Raw genomic sequence first — 21,152 nt, forward strand, 5'->3', positions numbered from 1 at the left:
GGTATCAAAGCGCCCGAGTCAAAGATGAAATCATAAATCATAATACTTGTTGCGGGTGTGCGAATACAGTTCAATCGTAAGGGCTGTATCCTAACGGAAATATTTTATTTCTTGTTTTCAGTTTCGATTTTTGGATATTAGGATACTCGGTGTAAGATTGATGTCTGATTAATTGAGAAGTGCAGTGAGTTCGCTTATCGTTACTGTTTGGTAGTTAAATTCTTTCGTCTTATCGGAATACAAGATTCGTAAACATCATAATTCTACATGTAGTAGGAAGGCTGCTAATGGTTCATGGAGGAGGATATTGTATTTAGCATTGGCTAAAAAATTTTGTAAGTAGGAGAGTACAAAACGCTATATACGTGCATCGTTTAATTGAACACGAATGGTCGTGTACCAAATTCTGGGAACATTGATAGAAAATTTCGAGTATCATGATTTTTTTCGAACTACAGACCAAAACGATTTTGTAACCGAAAGTTGATAAATAGTAAATATTGTGTCGTATTTCCATTGAATAGGTGATTTTCTTTCCTAAACTTCAGTCTAATCGATCTGGCCGTTTATTCGGAATTCAGGATACAATATTTTCTGCACACACACACGCGCGCGCGCGCTCCACATGCTAGAAAATGCTAGACAACGGTTGTGTTAATAGTGAAATGTGTTTTGAAATAACGAATATTTTTGTTGCGAGCAGACTTTTTTTCGCCATGACGATACAATGTCACTCCGTTTTACAGACATCCGGGGTGCCTAAGATTGTATGTAGAAGTAATTTGATGAAGCAACAATGCTATTCTTAGCATACTGTTATTTGGCGATCGTAGGTGTGCGATTGCGTTCTTGCAATAATCTACAAACGTCTGACAAATTGCCGCTATGTATTACGCGAGGTGTAGTTATACATATAATTCACAAACTTTCACATTTCATATCAAATTTTGACCAGATTGGAACTAGCTGATTAATTAAATTACAGTACTGATTAACTGAAGAATAGTGAAAAAGCAAATTTCAGAGTAACTGAAATATAACATCAAACTATCATTTGTATAAACAAAAAAAGAAACGACTTTACTTTTGGCTATTTTCATTTTGCAACCATGTTTTCTACAGATCAACTCAATGCGATGTAATTGGACTATTATACCAAATCCAACCAATGAATTTTTTTTAGCTCCAAGCTTATTACAATTCTAATAGCGTTACCGTATTTCAAAATATGAGGTTTTAGTTTAATTCACACAAGAACAAAACTGTAATTCGATAAAATGTACACCGTCGGTAGTTCACCGGTAAAAGTAATTTTTGGGGTAATGACTTAAATATCTCCATCTTTAATGATACCAATTCATTTTTTGGTATTACATATTCATCCCCTCGTTTAATGCAAATTCAATACATTTTGCCTAATGTTGGAAATCAATTCACAAAAATCAGCAAACGACCAATAATCGATTGCGATAAAAATGTATTGAATTTGAATTAAATGAGAGTCTTGAATATGTAGAGTTAACGAAAACTCGTTTATTTTAACTTATACACAAAGCTTACACATATGAGATAAATTACTTTATGAAATTTGTACACTCGTTAAAAGACTCAATCACCCATTCTGAAAATTTTTAAAAACATAACAAGATAAAAAAAAATCTGTAATATCAATTCATAGTTAATTATAATATAATGAATTATAGATATGTGTACGGCACCTATGTGGAAAATTTTATCCTAGATTCGGATTCAATGACGCGAAAAGTCTTTAGTTACTCAACCACAACCATGGATCGTTCTAGTATGAACATGTGATTATTTCGGACGCGCCCACATGTGAATTCATATACTTGTAATAAAAAAGTGATACCATTTTCTTTTATCTTATTGGACACCAAAATAATTGGAAGCTGCATTGGACATAGACCGATTGGACACAGAGATTTATTGAACACAGCCCGATTGGAGATCAAGATTTCTTCGACACAGTCCCCAATTGGACACGCAGAATTATTGGACACAAGCGGTGTTACGGACCCGATCCTATCGGGTCCGAAAGATTAAAAATATATTTAGATGCTCGATTAAAACCAAAATTATCGGACGAGAAAGTCTTATTTTTTAAACGAAAGATTCTTCTTTTTGAAGTTTATGTCCAATAAATCTGGTGTCCCATAGAACTTTGATTTATTTTAGGTGTCCAATAACACTGGTGTTCAATAGGCTGGTATCCAAACGGGGTTCACCCTTCCGACTAAACACCTTCATCTATTTAAGTCTCGACTGCTCGTCGAAATGAACTGGGCATGGTGACCAACTAGGTAAGACAGCCCGATGTTTACCGAATTGCCGTCATTCGTAGCATCAGGCGAAAGGAAGCCGCGAGCGAAGACGTAACAGTAGCTATAAACGATAATGCCCTGGATTACACAGCCCATTGGAGATTCATTTGTACTAATTTTAAAGGTAGTAATATCGTTGACTGAACATATATGTAAAGGTAATATCAGACTATACTATGTATAGATATCACGGGTTATAATCTTTAGCGTTAAAGAATTCCGGTATTCTACATAACTTCATGTTCTTTGATACAAATTGCTCACCCAAATTCTTCCATTATAAAGCACAGTCGAAATTTAAACCGATCTCATTCGGTTGTTTATCCTGTAACCAAAAAATTGGAATGAGATAACTCCGCCGATAAGGGAAAGATCGGTATATGGTCTTAGGCTGATTTACATTTACGGGTAAGATAACTAAGAAAACAACTCGCCGCGAGCATTCATTAAAAATGGTCCTGTTGTTGATTGAAGAACGGTCTTGAATACACGTCTGGAAACGATCCTAATCTTCAGATGGTGAGGGAGGCCCTCATTTTGAGGCCAACTTGGTAGTTTCATCAATGGCTACGCGGGTCACCACGTATGCGAGGGTATGATATACTATATTCATCTATTTTAATATTTCACAATAAAATTTGGAACTAACAACGGTTATCTTATACAAAATATGCAAAGAATTATGTAATCGGATAAAGTGTAGACTTTTTCTAACGATCTGTCCAAAAGCGATACAATTATTTGTGTTGATTGCAGTCATTGACTGACGACTATAAAGACAGTTAACCCATGGATAAATTTTTGTGCATCAGTTTTCGGCGGGCAAGTGGGCCCAGGTGGGCCTGGGAGCGTAGGAGGTTTCTGCTCTATCGACTCTATCTAACGGTCTTGTACCGACATTCGTAGCAGCGTAGTAGTGTCGGTATGGAAGCTTGAGATTGAGACGGTACGAAATGAGTACGTAAAACTACGTACTGATTGTAAATGTTAGTACCATATCTTTATCGACACAGTCATTATTTTATTCCAATAATACGGATATGCATTTTCGTTCCATTTGCCCGCAAATTCGGCATTACGCATCTGTTTTCAGACCGGATAATGTTTGTTTTTAAGTGCCAGCTCAGAAACCTTATCCGGTCTGAAAACAGACGCTTAATATCGAATTTTCGGGCAAATGGAACGAAAAATAGAATACGCGGCTTGCACCGTAAAGAGGTCGAGCAGGACTTGCGTTTTACCGGGCTCGCCTTCGGCTCGCCCGGTAAAGTCGCATGCCCTGCAGTGACCTCTTTTCGACGCTTGCCACGTAATATACCATTTCAATGTGACATCATTTTCTTAAAGTCGCTTGCCCTCATTTCTCTGTATTCGACCAAAATTTCTTGCAGAATTGAATACAACGAATTAATTTGAGACATGAGAAATTGTCATAATTATCGAAATAATTATATTTGTTACAATCATTATATAAAAACAACAGTTTCGATTCCTGGCTCGGTCGTTAATTTTTCAAATGACCAAAAATTTTCGAATTTACATTCGCTAGCATTTTTCTTCTCGCTAAAATTGATATGACGTATTTTCATATCACTTCATAGACGGCCGGAACCGTCTTACGTGGCTTTTTAGTCCAGGGCATTTGGATCAAAATCAGCCGGAATAAAGAAATTTTTGGTGACAGCAGATATCGAGATGCGGTTTTCTGCATTGTGTTCAGGAAGGTCCCAGGAAAAAAGTCTATATCAACTGGTGCGGCCATTTTTCGAAATTGCATTCTCGGCCAATAAATGCATTTTGCAATTGCATAATTACTTGTAATATTATGAGAACGACTGGACACTCGGAAAAATCGCTCGGAAATCGTTACTCGTGAGTTTCCGGGGATGCCGAATTCAACTATGGCATTAGAATTATTGGGCTGTATAAATTATAAACGTTTTAATTTAATCTTGAGTCATATTACATGTATTATAAACAATTGCTTCCGGTTTCTCTACGGGAAAAGGTAATGGAGAAAATGAAAAATCACAAATTATGAAAATAACGTTTTATTTAAATGATAAATCGTAGGAGTTTCTATTAATATTGAATTTGGCATCCCCAAAAACCTCCGAGTAACGATTTTCGTTTGTTTTCATGGACGCTGAAATCCCCTCCCGGCACGACCGATTCATTCCAACGCCAGAATTGAATTCAGCATCCCCAAGAACCCCCGAGTAACGATTTCCGAGCGATTTTTCAGAGTTTCCAGTCGTTCTCATAATATTTCAAGTAATTATGCAATTGAAAAATGCATTTATTGGCCCAGAATACATTTTTCGAAAAATGGCCCCACCAGACGATATAGACTATTTTCCTGGGACCTTCCTGAACACAATGCAGAAAACCGCATCTCGATATCTGCAGTTTCCAAAAATTTCCGATTTATTTCCTATCTTCCCTGGACTATTTAACAAGTAGTGTCATACACTTGGTAAACACGTCACATACATACGAAGATCTATAATTGTGCTTTTTGAGTCGAATTTCATAATATATACTTATTATTAGTTCCGTATTCATTTGAATTGTATGATATGAGATCATGGAATAGATTGTGACGTAAATACTTGAAACTTATAATTGTGATTACTGTTTTGTATATTGATGACGTACTTGTGTTGTCAGTTATTAGCTACTCGTTTGCTCACGACCATTTTCAGGGGACGCAACGAGGAGGTCAACTAACATTGCCCCGCATACGTCGATCAGCTCAATCATCCCCGTGAGGAGACGCGAAACCGCGACTTGGTCGATCAGCAAAAATAACTGAAATTCGGAATCAGGTAGGGGGGGGGGGGGGTTTATATTTTATATTATAATTAATAACTCCTATCAATGTAGCTAATTCCAATTTTAAATCGCGAATATCTCGAGAACGGTGATGAATACGGCAAAAATAGCAATAATTCGGGGTCAGGTGGTGGGGGACATTCATTTTCAATATTATAATTAATAACTTCTATTAATTTAGCTAATTACAATCTTGAATCGCGAATATCTCGAAAACGGTGATAGATACGGCAAAAATAGCGAAAATTCGCGATCACCTGGATGGGGGACATAACTTTTTCTATTATAATTAACAATTCCTAATAATTTAGAAAAATCCTAAGGTGCAAACTCACCAATGTTGTCGGGAAATGGAAAAATTACTCGGAAGTCTCTGCTTAAATATGTGAAAAACAAAACAGAACATTTGGATTAATTCAGGAAGTTGCTTTCTTAGTTTTCAATATAATCATCACTGTTGTCCAGTTTTTATAATATTATATAGCGTGTTATGCAAGAGCAAAAGTTTGGCTTAACATGTTGCACCTTGGATTATCAATCAATAATTAAAATAAGTATTGTTACCTCGACGCGGGGCTGGTCCACACTTCCACATGTAGTAGTTCTTGTAGCATCTCATGTTTATTGGTGAAACGACGCACTTGTCAGGTCATTTAGATCTTCACTAATCACTTGTAATCCAAAAATCCGCACTGCAATAACACTCGATTCTACACTCACTTTTTGTACTGTTGCTGTCTGTTTGAACCGACTGAATGAACTTGCTAACAATGCAACTGCGTATTTGCCGAAAATCAGCCAAAGAAATAATTGACACTCGACTCACCGAAACAAAAGTAGACTTCACTGAAATCTGAAGTTATACAAAACAATGGAAACTAGAGACACGAAATTCACTTTCACCGTTCGTAGAATGTTTTTATCTCAGTAACTCGGACTTTCTTCAGGCTACGCACTGACCCTGGTGTATCATTCACAGATGAATATGGTGAAAACACACTGATTGAACAAACAACGCGACATAACTTGATCAACACGGTTTGAATGTTGAACTGATACTGATAACACGTGATTCTGCTCCGATTGTTCGGAAACGACTGATGCCGCACGGCGCTCAGAAGAGTCTGATATCAATTCTCTGAATGACGGAAGATAATAATTCTCCCTCCCTCTTTCTTACTCTTCCCATGGGGTGGGGGTAGATTCGATTCGATAGCGAAAGTTTATAAATTTCCAGAGACCATTCTTCCTGCTGCATGGAAAATTAAAAAACGTATAAAGCAGATACATATAGCAAAATATTATGTGTATGTACTATTTTAATAATATAATTGGAAAAATTTGTCACATTTATAATGAAATTACAAACATTTCAATATGTGAAGCCTGTTATAGTATAATAAAAATTATAAAGGCCCTTTAATAAGTTCACCTTTTTGTTACAAGTTCACGTAAAAGTCATGATTCTAAAATAACGTGAACAAACTATTAGTGTTCCTTTAATACGACAAAAACATTGACGTCGTCGGTAATGTAGTTTTTTACGAAATTTCTACACCATTGCGGTCGTGCTGTGATCGGTCATGTATTTAAATCACATTGACGTGCTGCGCGATCACACATGACGATTTGGAATACGGATATCAATTATATCTCCCTATGCGATCAGTATTGATCGATTCTGTTTATAACACTGTAATTTACGTAACAAAAGGTGAGCAAAATTGTTGGTATACTTAGAGTACAAAATGTGGAAGTACAATCCAACTTCCACGGTATTATAAACTTGTTGATAGTTCCATATTCTCAAATCTATACAAATATCAACATCTGAATTAGTAATTTCAATTGTTATTCTGTCACAGGGGTCACCATCTCAAAAACGGAAAGAGATACGGCAGAACTAACTGAATTTTAGCGGATTTAATAAAGAGGGAAGTATATGACGCAGATCAGAAAGCCGCCATAATCATAATCCAGGATTCGGATGTTCAATGACGAATATCTCGAGAACGGTGATAGATACCGAAAAAACAGCCAAAATTTAGAATCGGGCGGGGGGGGGGGGGGGGGGGGGGGGGAAGTTATATAAGTACGCACAAGCTAAATATTGACTGCCGCTGGAACACCGCAGAGGGCGCAAGCGCGCGACGAATTTCGGTTGTCACACCAAAGCCCACAAGGGTAACTGTCTTTATAGTCTTCAGTCAACGATGCAGTGCACGTTCCATCCATATAGATATAAGAAGTTCCATCTTGAGCACGGTCTTACATACAGGTCTTGCGACTCAATAGAATTCCAATGGTAGAGAGTGGCCCCTCTGTTGTAGAAAAATCCAGATGGAGCTGCGATCGAGGGATGCATCAACATAACCTACAATGTTTGAATAAGTCTTTGACGTTAGGATTCCACGCCCATGTGACGCGCGAGCGCGACTATCGTCATCCTTGTCGCACCGGGCATCCCTCGATCGCAGCGACGCTAGCGGCTTGACACGTTAAGAGGCCCACGTCGAAACTCAGAGTCGCAAGACCTGTATGTAAGACCGTGATCTTGAGTATAGTTCGGTGCAAGAAGGCTAGAGACAGGAGAACGAACTCGGGTGGTGGGGGTAGTCCCATATATGACCGCCGCCTGGCGTCGCTGCTAACCGTAGTGTACATGCGCAGTTTGGTACTGCGCAGTCAAGTAATTCGAGTCCTCCCGTGGTCTAAAAACAGAATGAATGTAAAGATGCGCAGTATCGGATTGCGCATGTACCCTACGGTTAGCAGTGACGCCAGGCGGCGGTCATATATGGGGCCACCTCAAACTCACATTACAATAGGAGTTCGGTCTCCTGTTCTCTAGCCTTCTTGGATCGGTGGTTGATGGATGGTTTTCATAACACTCTTACCTATCAACGCTTTAGCGGCCAAAGTATGAACGCCAAAGCTAGCTTCAAAATGAGGGCCTCCCCACCGCCGACCGTCTCCAGTCGTATGTAGAACCCACGTGTATATATATATCAGTGGTAGAACCCTGTATACAAAACCGTGACTAAGGATCACGGTCTTACATACAGGTCTGGTAACTCCGGCACTTTTGAGTGGTAGGGGGTGTCACCGTTAGTGAGGCACACGGTCTTGTTTCATATCTATCCGCTAGGGGCGCCATTGGCCCGGAGTATGATGGATACAGATATATACCGATAAGATAACCTGCTCATCGAAGTTTTTGACAGTTCATAACTCAGTGTAAAGTGTGTAAACGGTGTAAAAAACCGATTCATCCGCGTTGAGAAATGCCGGAAGCCTGCATCGTCTCGAACTGCTGGAAAACGTTCAAGAACGACAGTGGAAAGTGTTCCGTGTTTAAAGTTCCACAGGATGAAAAATTGCGTCAAAAATGGGACACAAAGATCTACACAAGATCTCAAACTATCTCAAAAGTTGTGAGCCCTCGCTTGATGTTTATGGATTTTATTGACTTAAACATTTGAGGATTCCGTTAAAATAAAACAATTATCACGCCCGCCATGGAATGCTAGTAAACATCTCGATCATTTTTTATTCGCATCTTTCTTCATTTTTGAGTGTTATTCGGGATTGTTGATTCCGAAAAAATCAGCTGTTCGGATCTGATTTATGATTGGCTCACCCCGAGGGGGCAGCGCTGCAGACGGTGAAGACGAGAACCACGGTTTTGCCTCATTATCTGAGTCATTCCCCACCCTACTAGTTTCCGGACCTGTATGTAAGACCGTGCTAAAGATATAACAGAGATCCAGTAGTGGATATCGCTGTTCTTCTGTCAAAATGGATGAGTTAAGTGTTTTGTTTAGTGGTTAAACTGATGAAGCTATGTAACAAAACGATATTTATTTATAGTTTTCGTCCGCAAGGGACGTCAATAGCGAATACCGTTTTGACATTAATGACGGTTATCGAATAATTACATTACTGCAGTATTAAATGAAGGCGCAGTACACAGAAAGTGCACGCTGACATCTAGTGAAAATAACCAAATATATCTACACAAGTGCGCACACTGCATACACATATTCATATACATTAGTTCATAAACAACAGAAATAAAAACGTCATTGACAAGTACTTTTGACCCCTCATTCCTACCAGTTTAAATAATTTATAATAATAGTTATTTGAAGAATAACTAGAGACTATCACGTTTTTACTTATTGACGTATAACCGAATCGAAAAGGATAATAAAAAAAATTAATAAAACATGTCACCCGGTATAAATGATCGCCCACGTTACACAGGTACCGTCCCAAAAAGTAATCGTAGAAATGATAGAAATCGAGAAAGATCCAACAGTAATCAGGTAATGATTGGGCCAACTGATCCGAGGGATGTTTCACACCAACCAAATAATCTGGTAAGCTGAAATCAGTCATTTCAATCTGCATTCTCTTTCTGATAATGTTGAAAAAATACCTATGAATCAAATGCCATTATTATTCACTGTATATCAAAGTAGATTTGAATACAAGGCGAACTTTTGACATGCGCGTGAGCTTCACAATGGATTTCATACTACACTACATGAATAATTTCCTTAATTAATTAATCATAACATAAAAATTATTTTTTACATCAAGACTCACACCTGAATCATTTATCATTTTTGTTAAGCGCATCACACAGTATGTTCAGTATAACGGGTGGTAAACTTTCACATTAGATTCAAGATCTGTCTATAAATAGGGTATGAAGAGGCGGGGAGTTTTTTGCGCTAAGAATATACATTGCCGACACATAAATGTAGTCAAGCTTGTATTCTCAGCTGCAAAGCCACCACGGTTTAGATATCTTCAGTCAATCCAATCAATCGGGCCTCAAAAAGGAAAAATAATCTTTTATTATAGGTGTTTTTACATTTTCCAATTATTGTTAATCCTGAAATTTCATGTCATTTATTCATTCGTACATTTGTTGCAGCTCGAGTGGCATCTGGTAACTGATCCACACAGGTCGGAAAAAAATAGTAATACTCGACCCACCTCATCCACACCTTCCATTAGCTACCAGGACCTCGCAGACTTCGGTATTGATTTCACATTGCTATAATTAAGAAGTTACGGATGCAAAAATTCTTAATTCTACTCGTGGGAAATTATCCTTTTATAAAAATGATCAATTTATTTGAAAAATATTAAGATAAATTTCAATTTGCTAATACTATTCTTGTGTCTGTGGTTATCATAGTACAAGTTGATCTCAAAGTCTATTTTACAGTGCTTCATGTTGATTGACATATTTGAAAATAACTTTAGATTGCAGTAGCCAACAGCGTAACCACATAGGCGAAGATCGTTCTCAGTGGCATAGAATGGCACCACCAGACTCTCACACCCAATCACCACCACCGCAGTTACAGGCGAACAAGCCTACAAATGTAGATAAAATGGTAGAATATTTTGGTTTCAATGAAAAAAAATATCATTGAATGGCTGTTCGTAATAATATCAGAACATTTCAATTTTAACAGCCAGACAGAGGACAAGTTGAAAGTCGACTTAATCAAATCAAGGACTACATTCGGGTGACTTCTACAATGATGGATTCATTGAGTCAATCCAGTGACCCTGTAAGTAAATCAGTTTTGTTCATCCATTTATTACTACATCGCAATTTTCCTGATGTAAACGGATGATACTTGAGTTGGTTGTTGATTTAGCGCGCAGTTATGCAACATGACAAGTTGTCTAAAATGGTGGAGGATCTTTATGACAGTGAAAAAAAATTGACCAATCTTCTAGAGACTTATCAAAATCGGGGAATTCCTGATGAGGTTGTTAATACATTACTTGTGTGATGATCTGTTGTTTACTAAAACTTGCATGCAATTTTAGTCTGGTGATCATCCAGTACAGCAGTCCGACCAGATGAGACGATTCAGTGATTTAATGGATGTTCTAACTTTACAAGAACGATGCATCTTGACTAACCCTAACTGCATGGTGCGTTATACTTTCATAACTCAACACAAAACTTATAGTTTGGGTGCATCAAATCAATTTCAATAGATTTAAATTGTGGTTTACTCGATTCAGAATGGTGAAATTGACGAACACGGAGATGGCGGCAGAGAAGCTCAGCTCCAACGCAAGGTAGAAGAAACTCAAAGGAAGCTTGCCCAGCTTCAGGAACAAGAAGCTTCTCTTTTAGGAATGCATTTGCGAGCTAAAGAAAGATTGAATGCAGCACGTCAAGCCCAACAAGTATTTTTGCAACAGGGTGAACAGGGTAATTCTGCCTGGGAAGGACCAGATAGGCGACTGCATCAAGGGCAATCAAACGCCGATGAACTGGAGTCCGAACACGCTGCACTGAGGGGAAAATTGGTCCAGTTACAAAATAAGAAAAAAAGAATGGATCATCTCGTCGCAGAGTTGCAAACTGTGGACACTTTTGATAGAGGCAGCTGTGTTAGTATAAGATCATTGGTACCTAATCATTTCAAATCTACTCATTAGTTAATCACATCAATTTTTGTATCTTGGTTGCAGAGCTCTGAAGGTTCACGCGCACCGGGAAGAGATAAAGTTGCTGAATTGGATGCAATGAAAGCACAGTTGGCACGCCTTAAGGCTCTGATGGAAGATGCTACACGAGATCGACATCCATCAGAATCTGAAGTCGAACCGGAAGCCGATGAAGAAGTCAGAGTAGAAGTGTCTGCTAATAGTTCTCGTAATTCGATAGATCGGCAGAGTGAGCCTGATGATTTGTCGAGAAGGAAGGCTGGTAACTTTGGAGATGCGCCCTCGGTCGACCAAGTTCAAGTACGTCGCTCGACTAAATTTTTGTTAAGTTTCATACATCATGAAACGTGAAACTCACACTCCAGCTGAAAAGTTACTATACAAAGTTTACTATACTTCATGTGCAACTTATGAATTTCTTCCATCTACGTTTTAAAAAACGAAAGATTTTGAAAAAACATAATTTAGTCTTTTCGATTGACAGGCTGTGACCAGGGAACTCAAAGAACAGTCCGTGTTACTGCAGGCAGCTCGTGCTGAATTGCAACGCCTGAAGCAAACGACTCCTACACCCGTCATTACATCATCAACTCCACCCCCTTCTCTTCTTGGACTGAATTTATCTGAGAAGAAACAGAGTAACAACAATACTAATAGCAGCAGTAATGATGAACGTTGTGAAATGCAATTTGCACAAGCAAAGAGACGTCAGCTGGAAGACTTGATGAGAAAGGTCTGGAGTAGATTTTATACCTATTACCTAGTGCTCAGTAAAATATGAATAGTTTTCTTTTTTTTACAAAAATATACTTTGACACAGGAACAGGTACACTCATCTAGCGTGAATCAAGATGTTGGTAGAGGAGATTGGGGTGGTGTTAGAGAAACCAATTCACAGCTTAGTCACACTAGCGTTGCAGCAAACTTGTGGCCTTTGCCGAATCCTGCCACAGGTTAGCAACGAATATATAGTAACTACGAAGATAAAATCAATTTATAATGTTCATAAATTTGGTTCCCCTTCATTCCTCTTATTTCCTTACAGGGGAATCTAACGAACAAAGTGTAGATGGTGCGTCGATTTCGGAAAATTTATTAGATGTTGGGCCTAATGGTAATGCTACGGCGGCAAATGGTAATTGGTGGGGTGTTCCCCCACCAATTGGAATGGTCGAGCAGCCTCCACAAGGTGAGCTTAAAATCTACTTCATCTCCCAATTCACATTTTTGAAGCTAAGAAATGAAACTCAAATTGTATTGCAAAATTAAGAATCGACGGATTGAATACTGTCTAGCAGGAGTGGTGGGTATGGCTGAATATTATCGACAGCTGTTATTGGGCTCTCAAGCACAACAATTACAAATGATGGGAATGACTATGCAGCAATGCTGCCAATTACTGTGGGCTCAACAACGAGAATTACAATCAATGCGAGCAGCAATTATTCAACTACAATTACAGCTACGACAACCACAGCAGCTACAACAGCAACAACAACATCAACAGCTACAAGGACGGGCCAATAACAATTATAGTAATGTGGGAAATGCTGAAGAGTATTCCAATCTTAACCGTGTCGTGCAACACAATGGGAGTTCATTGGACGCTACGTTGCCACCGAGCTCATCACTCCCTAATCTTGTTGCTTTACCCACACCTACGCCCACACCGGTACCCGTTCCTATACCCAATCCTCCACACCAACAACAACAGTTGAACAACCAAGTTCCACCAGGAAATAGAGCCAACAACTATTGGGACAACTTTCGAAGGTAATTCGTGAAAGTCTTAATGTAGGTTTATAAAGTTATAGTCATGTTTCGATGTTAGTACCAAACTATTCATTTGCTTCGTTTCAATCTCTTAACTCTTCGTATGAATGTTCGATGACCATTTTATTTAATTCATGGTGAACTGGCTGCGCGTCTTTCTGTAGATGTTGATTTTTTTTTTTACATATTACACTATTTAGTATTTTATCATTTTTTCAATTTCAATTTGATAAGGTACCTATTTTCTTTAAGTTTTTCAATTTTTATTTCACGTGCATTATTGTTAAAAATTGAGAGACACCCTACAAGTTCATATCCCCAGTTTAAACACAAATGTTAGTTGAGTGTTTTTGGTAAACGCTCTTTTTAACTTCTTGTTAAGTACCTGATTACCGATTGCTCATTTTTTTCAAAATTCTCAACTGCATATAGAACGTATGAATTTAATTTCGAACGCCAGAGTAGAATTAAAATATTGTACAGCTCCGACGAATATATATAAAATAAAATCATGTTTTGTGTATTCATTTTCGTGTATTTCTATTTACTCGTAACCCCTGTTAAATCATGTTCTCAAGCATTGCTTGTAATATCAAAAATTGAAAGAGTTTCTCTTTAAAAGGCCCTAGGTAGGTTTACATTATACACCTCTTGCCTTACTTTATTGAAACAGCTTAATTGGTGTGTTTTACATTTGATTTTCACTGTAATCACTAACATTAAATTCGTTATGTCACCCTTTTCTTGAAATTAGACTGCACAGCAAAAGTTGTAGCAATATCTTGAAAGATTGATTAACTATTTAAAAGTGTTCCATCTAACAGTTCATTACAATTAATTAGTTCAATTAGTAGTCCCTTTCATATATTTTTGAATAACAGATTTTGAATATTAATGTTTTACGCATGAGATTTGGGTTTGCCGATTGTTCCCTTTCAGTTACTCGAGGCAAAACTTACTCTCTGTGAATGGAAAAACTGCATCGGACCGCAACCCACATACAACCGCAAGTACTCCAACCACAAACACTGTGTCTTCTGCATCAGGTACTGCGTCTGGTGGGGGAAACAACACTGGACTCACGTATGCACAACTTATCAATGCATTATTCATCAAATTAAATCTTGTACTTAGTTGTTCATGGAAGAAGTGGGGAGTTTTTGGGTCAGATCGACTAAATTTTAGACCACCACTATCGATTTGGTTAAAATTAGCGTGATTATTATCTGTTTGAGTTAGGATAAGTCTGTTAAGATTAATTAAGAATAATCCATATTAGTACGAAATGTTAATTTGCTACCAAGGTGTGGTAAATTGAATAGGTCTACTAAAAAAAATTCTATTATTAGAATAAAACTAGTTACCTAGATAATAATAATCTTAATGTATACAAATAGCATACCAACTGGTTTCAACTGAATTAGTGACGGTAGTCCAAAATAAAAGCGGTTGGACTCAAAACTGATAACATATGAAAATGGAAGATTTGAATCTTTGAGTTCACAAAATATCCGATTTATGAAATTATGTTGACTTACAGTAACATTGGATTTAGGTCTAGGAAAGACAAGCGCAATAGGGAGCATGGATTGGAGAATTTGACATTACCAACATTGTTATCGGCTGAGATGCAGTACCCACAAAATCTTCAGCTGCAGTCTAATTTTCAACAGCAAGAAGTTGTTAATTCAAGGAGCAGCTTAAATAATGTCTTAGCCAATGATATGACCTTACAACAGTCGCATCATGTGGACAACTTTTTTGATGAACAACAGTTGGCTTGCACTCGATCAGTATCCGCAAATAACGATGGTCAGGTTTGTCTGCGTCAGCTTAGGTAAGATTGTTATTCCAACAGATGATTAACCTACTAATATCTTAAAGAAAAACTACCGTTAATATCATGTAACGAAGAATGTTTACTAATTCTTAGCACTAAATTAAAAGTCTTCATTCAAAACGCTTCATTTATAATACCAAAGTATTTTACCAAAAGGTCGCAGAACCCTTGAATCACAATTATTCTGATACAGCAATGAAATGAGCGACGCAGTGTCATCGCTAGTAACTGTGAATACTTCAAGACCTGGCTACCTCGTTCGGGTGCTGAGGGAGGTTAAAATTATTTGTGAAGATCACAGGTTGCGTCCTCGTCTCTTGCGTTCACTGAGGGCTCTGCGGGATTCACATTCATCCAATAATCCCTTGGTAATCGAAATTATTATACAGTTGATAATCATTTTCTCAAAATAATAACAATTAAAGGATCAGCTTTTACTCGTATTTTGAAAATAAATTTTAATTGGTTCTAAAATTTGTTAGCGTTACTCAACTCAAATGTTTAAGATCTACTTATTAATCCGATAAAATTTGTTTTGCCTAGGTTGACTGGTTACAAAATGAAACAACTGATCAGACAGCCAGTGAAAGTTGTCAATCTAGTGATGAAGATTCTGATACGGGTACCCTCAATAATACAGTAGGAAATGCAGTGAACCAAGCAGTTGGTGCTTTGTCACTACCCCCACCTCCGTTACCTCCACCGCCATTGTCTATGACGTTACCACTTTTGCCGGTAAAATCAGGTTTAGAAAATTTGGTGATGAAAGCAGTAGATATAATACTAAGACCTAAAAATTCTGTCAACTTTGCTGATATACTACATCTCTGTCATTCTACCAGAGACAATATTTATATCAAAACACATAGTCACTTGGACGTGGTAACGCTTCGGGGTGACCACTAAATCTCCATCACGAAATTCCCTGACTTTTCCAGGTTTGCCAAACAAAAATTTGATAATTTTTCCTGACCAATTCGGATAAATTGGTTATAGCAAATTGATAAAAATATACGTTTTTTTACGTATCATTTTTTTATGAAAGTACGAACTGTCACTTGAGTCGCACTGTCCCATCTGGTCGATGCGCACAATCGTTTGTATTTAGGAATATTCAAAGTTTGAAAAGAATTTTTCCAGCGATGGTAAAAAAATTTGTGTTCGATCTAATTTATCTAAAGCTTGCAAAAATTGTGCGACATATTTGTATGAAAAAAAATATAGGAAACGATTCTCTGACGCCGCAAAAACCCCTGAAATTTCCCTGACTATTTCGGAATTTCCGAATTCTATGTCATTTCCAGATTTTCTAGAATTCCCTGACCAGTGGCCACCCTGCGCTTACATCAGAAGAAAATAAATTTTATCGCAGATAATAAGGAACAATTCTTTCACATCTTACAGGGAGGATTTCAACCAGAAGGTGTGGGCATTAATGCGTCAGCATCTGTAACACCGGGTTACAATGAAGACTTGGCGGAAGCTGATCAATCGCGACCCGAAACTTCTCACAATCCCCAGGTACCTTTCTATTTTACATTCGTATTTTAAGTTTGATTATTACAATTGCATTTTAAAGCAGGTTGCTAGTGAAGAAAATGTTGGTGAAGAAGGTGGTGGAGATGCATCAACAGCTTCTGCCAATGCTTTGATAGCTGATTTGGTAGCAGAAATGGAATATATGGAAGAAGATGGAGAAAGAAGTGACGATATTGGGCTTGATAGAGTTCCTACTCGATTATATCATCAGGCAAACGAGTCAATCTGAAATCTGGCAACTGGCTTTATTCCCGCTTACATTGACCCCATGCCCTCGGTGCTCCCACACTATTATTGAGAATTACAATCTATGTTATTGTTTAAGAGCATCCATGGTGAAGGCTATGTACGAATGAAACGATAAATACGAGTAAATAGGTGCATGGTCGTACTTTTTGTTGCCTGTACATTTGATTTGAGCAATTCGAAAAAGACTATCTAACATTGTATAACTCAATGTGCTGATTGCAAAAAATTTTTGTTTTCTAATATGGCTAAAGATTAAATTACTGTTAACATTTTGCTCAAATATTCGAGATTACCGGTTTGTCCTTGAAATATGCTTGACTAAGCGCATCGTTACCCGATTACAGTACAGAAATATAGTAAGTTCTGGTATACTCACTGCTCTCAATACACCCTAGTTTCATCAACTTTTCCAAGCCCATTATAACGTACTTGACATGAGATATGAAAACCCGCAAAACGCATTATTCTGAACAGGGAAAACATTTATAACACATGTTTGTTACATAGAAAAGTAAATATTTATTCATTTCATATATATAACTTGGTTACTTAATATCGTACCAATTGTAGTCCCATACATTGAAAATCTTGACAAGTATGAGTGGTAACGACATACTGCGTGTCAACTGGTAGTAAAAACAATTCGTGAAAAAAAACATTGAACAATTATTAAATGATTGTTAAGTGCCACAAAATTCTAAAATTCTGCTTCTTCAATTCCACTTTGTGATTGAAATCGTTGATGATGATACACCGAGCACCCATGTGTTTCTAACAACATTCTCTCGTACTCGGCGTCATCGTGGCAGTATTTCAATTTTAAATTACCATTCAATGGATTATTACATTTTTTACTATCGTGATTAACTAATTTACCATGGTTACCTGCTGCGTGGAAACAGCTATTAACCGTAGCCATTAATTCCTGTTGCTCACGATATTTCAATTCACCATTTATGCATAGTCGTGCCGATTTACAACGCATCTCGGCCAATCCACAGTCTTTGGCGTACGTTCTACCATGGTAAGTGCAGCAGTTACCACTACCTCTGAAAAGAAATACTCTCTTATTTAGTGCCTAATTAATTGTGCCCGCCACAGAACAAACAAAAAATAAATAATGGCTGTATCATTATATCAGAATATCATAACGACGTGCAAGTATTATATTATGAAAGTTACAGTCGCTTAATAACTAAATTATTACTAGTCTTAATATTAATTACTTGGGCTCATTCGATGAGTAGACCCAGCAACCTGTGGTATGCTTTACTCTACTATTGATAACGCAAGGTGTAGTTCACAAAGGATTGGAAGGCTCTCAAATTATCTTCGTCTCTCGTTCGATTCCGTTGGCCATCGTTTTTAACAATAAAAGAGAAAGAAGAAAACGCACAGAAAAACATTTTCAAAACTAAATTTGGCTGTTGGAAAAATTGTATGATCAAAAGTTGTCTGTGTAATTGATTTGTTCGTTTGTTCATTCGTTTACACTACTCGGGAATTTTAAATGGTGGATTTCGATTAAATAGGCAACTTCAACGATTAAAGGAAGATTCAAAACTATCTCGCATCAGCGGTATTTTTAGCAATCATTTTCAACACTGGCGCTCTTTGTTCCCGTAAAAAAATACACACTTCACGCCACCAGACAGACGGAAGTTTTTATGTTCTATTCGGCGAAATGAAGCCGAAATATCGTACAGGTAAACGAATGCGTATCTGTATGCGTGATAAAAGATATATTGTATATACAAACACGTATGCAGATAGGTATGTAAATGCTGATAAATATAACTTATGACACATGATTTACGTACATACATATACATATATAGCGCTCGATTATTTCGGGTATAATCCATGAAATCCATACTCAACATACGAAACAGGAAAATGGATAATCAAAAATTATACCTTTCCGTAATCTTTTGAACTGATCCGGGTCAGCGAGCATCAGCTCTCCGTTATTGTTGCGTTTCCGGTTGTATCGGAGCGCGGCATCCTGACACGCTTGCTGTCGGTCCTGGCCGAAAGCGCCGGGTCTCGATACCGGATGATCGTGATCATCCGAAGTATAAACAGCCGGATTAACCCCGCGCAAAGCCTCTGGAATCACGCAATAGTTATTTACGAGATCAGCGGCACGGCCTTCGTCGTCGGTTTCCATTGCACCGTGGCAGTTTCCGCTCGTCGTATCTTTCATATTCACGTCCCAGCAGCTACTACTACAATTACCCGGCTCCGGGTTCACGTTATTTTGCGGCACAAAACCGTAGTACGCATTACCCGATACGTAAGATGCACCGCTGATACCATAATACGCCTTGCTAACGGCCATCGTATTATTCTATTTGATATACAATATATTCACGAAAGAAGTATCAAAAACGGGAAACAAACCACACGCGCAATGAGACTACACGATACTAGAACTGAAGGCTCAATATTTGCACTGCTACTACCAATTACTACCTCACGACACCGTTGCCTGTGGACAACTGAACACTGATCACTGAATCGCTTGGTCGAGAACGGAGGACAACGCGTCGCGTCCTATAACCATTCGCTCCTCCCTAACCCCAACGGCTGGTATTTCTTGTAAACCAGAATTGACTTATCCGTAGCGCCTGTGGTAAGTTGTACAGTTTAGGGTTGCCAGATAAATGGTACTTTAAGTCGCCAAGAGGGAGCGCACAAAGAGCCAAATGTAGCCAACCTCCCAGATAAAATATATATATAATGAAAATATTGGCGGGTATTAAAAGATGAAGTATTATCCAAAACGCAAAATACGAGCACTGATTTTGGGGCTGTACTCAACGTTGATTGTAGTTGATTAAATGTTTTGTCTACAGGTTATTAAAGATTTGCATATTAATTCAGTATATTTCAAAATGTGTTTACGTGGATTCAGGCTTTCCGAGCGTTCGTTCCGTAATACAAATGAATGTTGCGTCTCACGCATAGAGAACGTTTACTTGGCGCTGTTATTTGGGATTTCAAAATGCGTGTACATAAGGCATTACATTACAACGGATATAACGGATTAACACGCATTCTTAAATCCGGTATTGCTACGTCGCTTATAGTAAAACCGGAATAACAGCCGCCGTGTAAACGTACTCATAGACTGAGGCTACGTTCAACATAAGCGCGGTTGAGCGGTAACGAATCAAAATGCATGAAATATGTTATTCACTAGATATAATGAAATTCAAAATAAAAATTCCTCGGAAAACCATTGGCACACCGTTAGGATGGGCCCGAAGGGCTGGTATGGCAACATGAATTTGTATTTAAATAAAAAAATTGTCCACGTTTTAAACAGGCTGCCACTGATAAGTATACAAGTTCTTGTTATAAAACTGCTTAAGAAAAGATGGCATACCGATTGTGTAAAAATTTTGTACAGCTACGGAATAATATTCCGTAATTTTAATCAATACAAAATTTGTTGTAATATTAAGTTAGTACCCTAAATTGTTGATATGTAATATGGCATACAAGTTGTGCGGGCTTATCGTATTAAAAAATGTAATCTATCGTTCTTTACTAATTCGATTTTCCGACGTTGTCACGTTGGTCCACTATCGCATGACCGTTATACATGTGATGGTCATAAAATCGACATCGACGTGGAGAATGACATACGAGAAAAGGAGAATGATAACGAGGATGAGCCAAACTTTGAAATAAATATTCCGGAGTGATGGAAGAAAAATTACTCCATAATTATGATTTATATGCTTGATTTCCAATAAACGCTAATGTCATAAATTCTATTATTATTCTCTAATTTTATAAACCTGAGACCTCGTCAATTGCTATGTTATTTGTTATTCCACCTACATATACCATGATTATAATAAAAACAGAAAGGCATAAAAAAATGTTATGTTTATCTTACAACGGATTTCTCTCTGTCTGCATCTGTTTTTAATATTTTCCTCAAGATTGGACATTATCGACCTGTATACCATTTCTTATTCCACCTACATATACCATGTTTGTAATAAAAACAATAGGACATACTGCTTAAGAACGCAGAAATTTTTTATTCTATCTTGCAATGTTTTTTG

General features: G+C 37.7%; 2 protein-coding genes and 1 long non-coding RNA gene across 13 annotated transcripts; 2 read left to right on the top strand and 1 right to left on the bottom strand.

Moving 5' to 3' along the window:
- The first annotated feature begins 2 nt into the window (after positions 1-2).
- LOC124295208 lies at positions 3-6,604 on the top strand. Of its 2 annotated transcripts, XR_006905104.1 has the most exons (6): positions 3-335; positions 2,197-2,466; positions 2,817-2,935; positions 3,155-3,288; positions 5,048-5,170; positions 6,157-6,604. It is a non-coding gene; the product is annotated as an uncharacterized LOC124295208 (long non-coding RNA). The 2 variants fall into 2 exon arrangements; XR_006905105.1 differs by lacking the exon at positions 3,155-3,288 and having other exon boundaries at positions 7-335.
- Positions 6,605-8,420: 1,816 nt separating this feature from the next.
- On the top strand, positions 8,421-17,202 carry LOC107220202. Of its 10 annotated transcripts, none has more exons than XM_046744321.1 (18): positions 8,424-9,559; positions 10,123-10,228; positions 10,458-10,591; positions 10,673-10,771; positions 10,862-10,975; positions 11,037-11,144; positions 11,238-11,612; positions 11,694-11,969; positions 12,154-12,402; positions 12,496-12,622; positions 12,715-12,858; positions 12,965-13,442; positions 14,382-14,525; positions 14,983-15,279; positions 15,476-15,650; positions 15,826-16,017; positions 16,687-16,803; positions 16,862-17,202. In XM_046744321.1, the coding sequence occupies exons 1-18, from the start codon at positions 9,407-9,409 to the stop codon at positions 17,048-17,050; spliced, it is 3,477 nt and encodes a 1,158-aa protein (XP_046600277.1). In that variant the 5' UTR covers positions 8,424-9,406; the 3' UTR covers positions 17,051-17,202. The 10 variants fall into 10 exon arrangements, with proteins under 10 accessions (XP_046600279.1, XP_046600277.1, XP_015514170.2 ...); XM_015658684.2 differs by having other exon boundaries at positions 8,426-9,559; positions 12,490-12,622; XM_015658686.2 differs by having other exon boundaries at positions 8,427-9,559; positions 12,490-12,622; positions 16,865-17,202.
- Positions 17,203-17,605: 403 nt separating this feature from the next.
- On the bottom strand, positions 17,606-19,719 carry LOC107220196. The gene is made up of 2 exons (XM_015658677.2): positions 18,988-19,719; positions 17,606-18,119 (listed from the first exon to the last, which is right to left on the bottom strand). The coding sequence occupies exons 1-2, from the start codon at positions 19,409-19,411 to the stop codon at positions 18,025-18,027; spliced, it is 519 nt and encodes a 172-aa protein (XP_015514163.1). The 5' UTR covers positions 19,412-19,719; the 3' UTR covers positions 17,606-18,024.
- Between the last annotated feature and the right edge of the window lie 1,433 nt (positions 19,720-21,152).

The sequence above is a fragment of the Neodiprion lecontei genome, chromosome 6 (assembly GCF_021901455.1).
Source record: "Neodiprion lecontei isolate iyNeoLeco1 chromosome 6, iyNeoLeco1.1, whole genome shotgun sequence".
Lineage (NCBI taxonomy): Eukaryota > Metazoa > Arthropoda > Insecta > Hymenoptera > Diprionidae > Neodiprion > Neodiprion lecontei.

Bases quoted from the DNA above. Each gene is read 5' to 3' on its own strand.
- LOC107220202 (XM_015658684.2), top strand. From the start codon at position 9,407: ATGTCACCCGGTATAAATGATCGCCCACGTTACACAGGTACCGTCCCA. The intron at 11,145-11,237 runs GTGCGTTATACT...TACTCGATTCAG, and splicing joins TGACTAACCCTAACTGCATG to AATGGTGAAATTGACGAACA. The intron at 13,443-14,381 runs GTAATTCGTGAA...GTTCCCTTTCAG, and splicing joins TATTGGGACAACTTTCGAAG to TTACTCGAGGCAAAACTTAC.
- LOC107220196 (XM_015658677.2), bottom strand. From the start codon at position 19,411: ATGGCCGTTAGCAAGGCGTATTATGGTATCAGCGGTGCATCTTACGTA. The intron at 18,120-18,987 runs GTATAATTTTTG...ATTTCTTTTCAG, and splicing joins GTTCAAAAGATTACGGAAAG to AGGTAGTGGTAACTGCTGCA.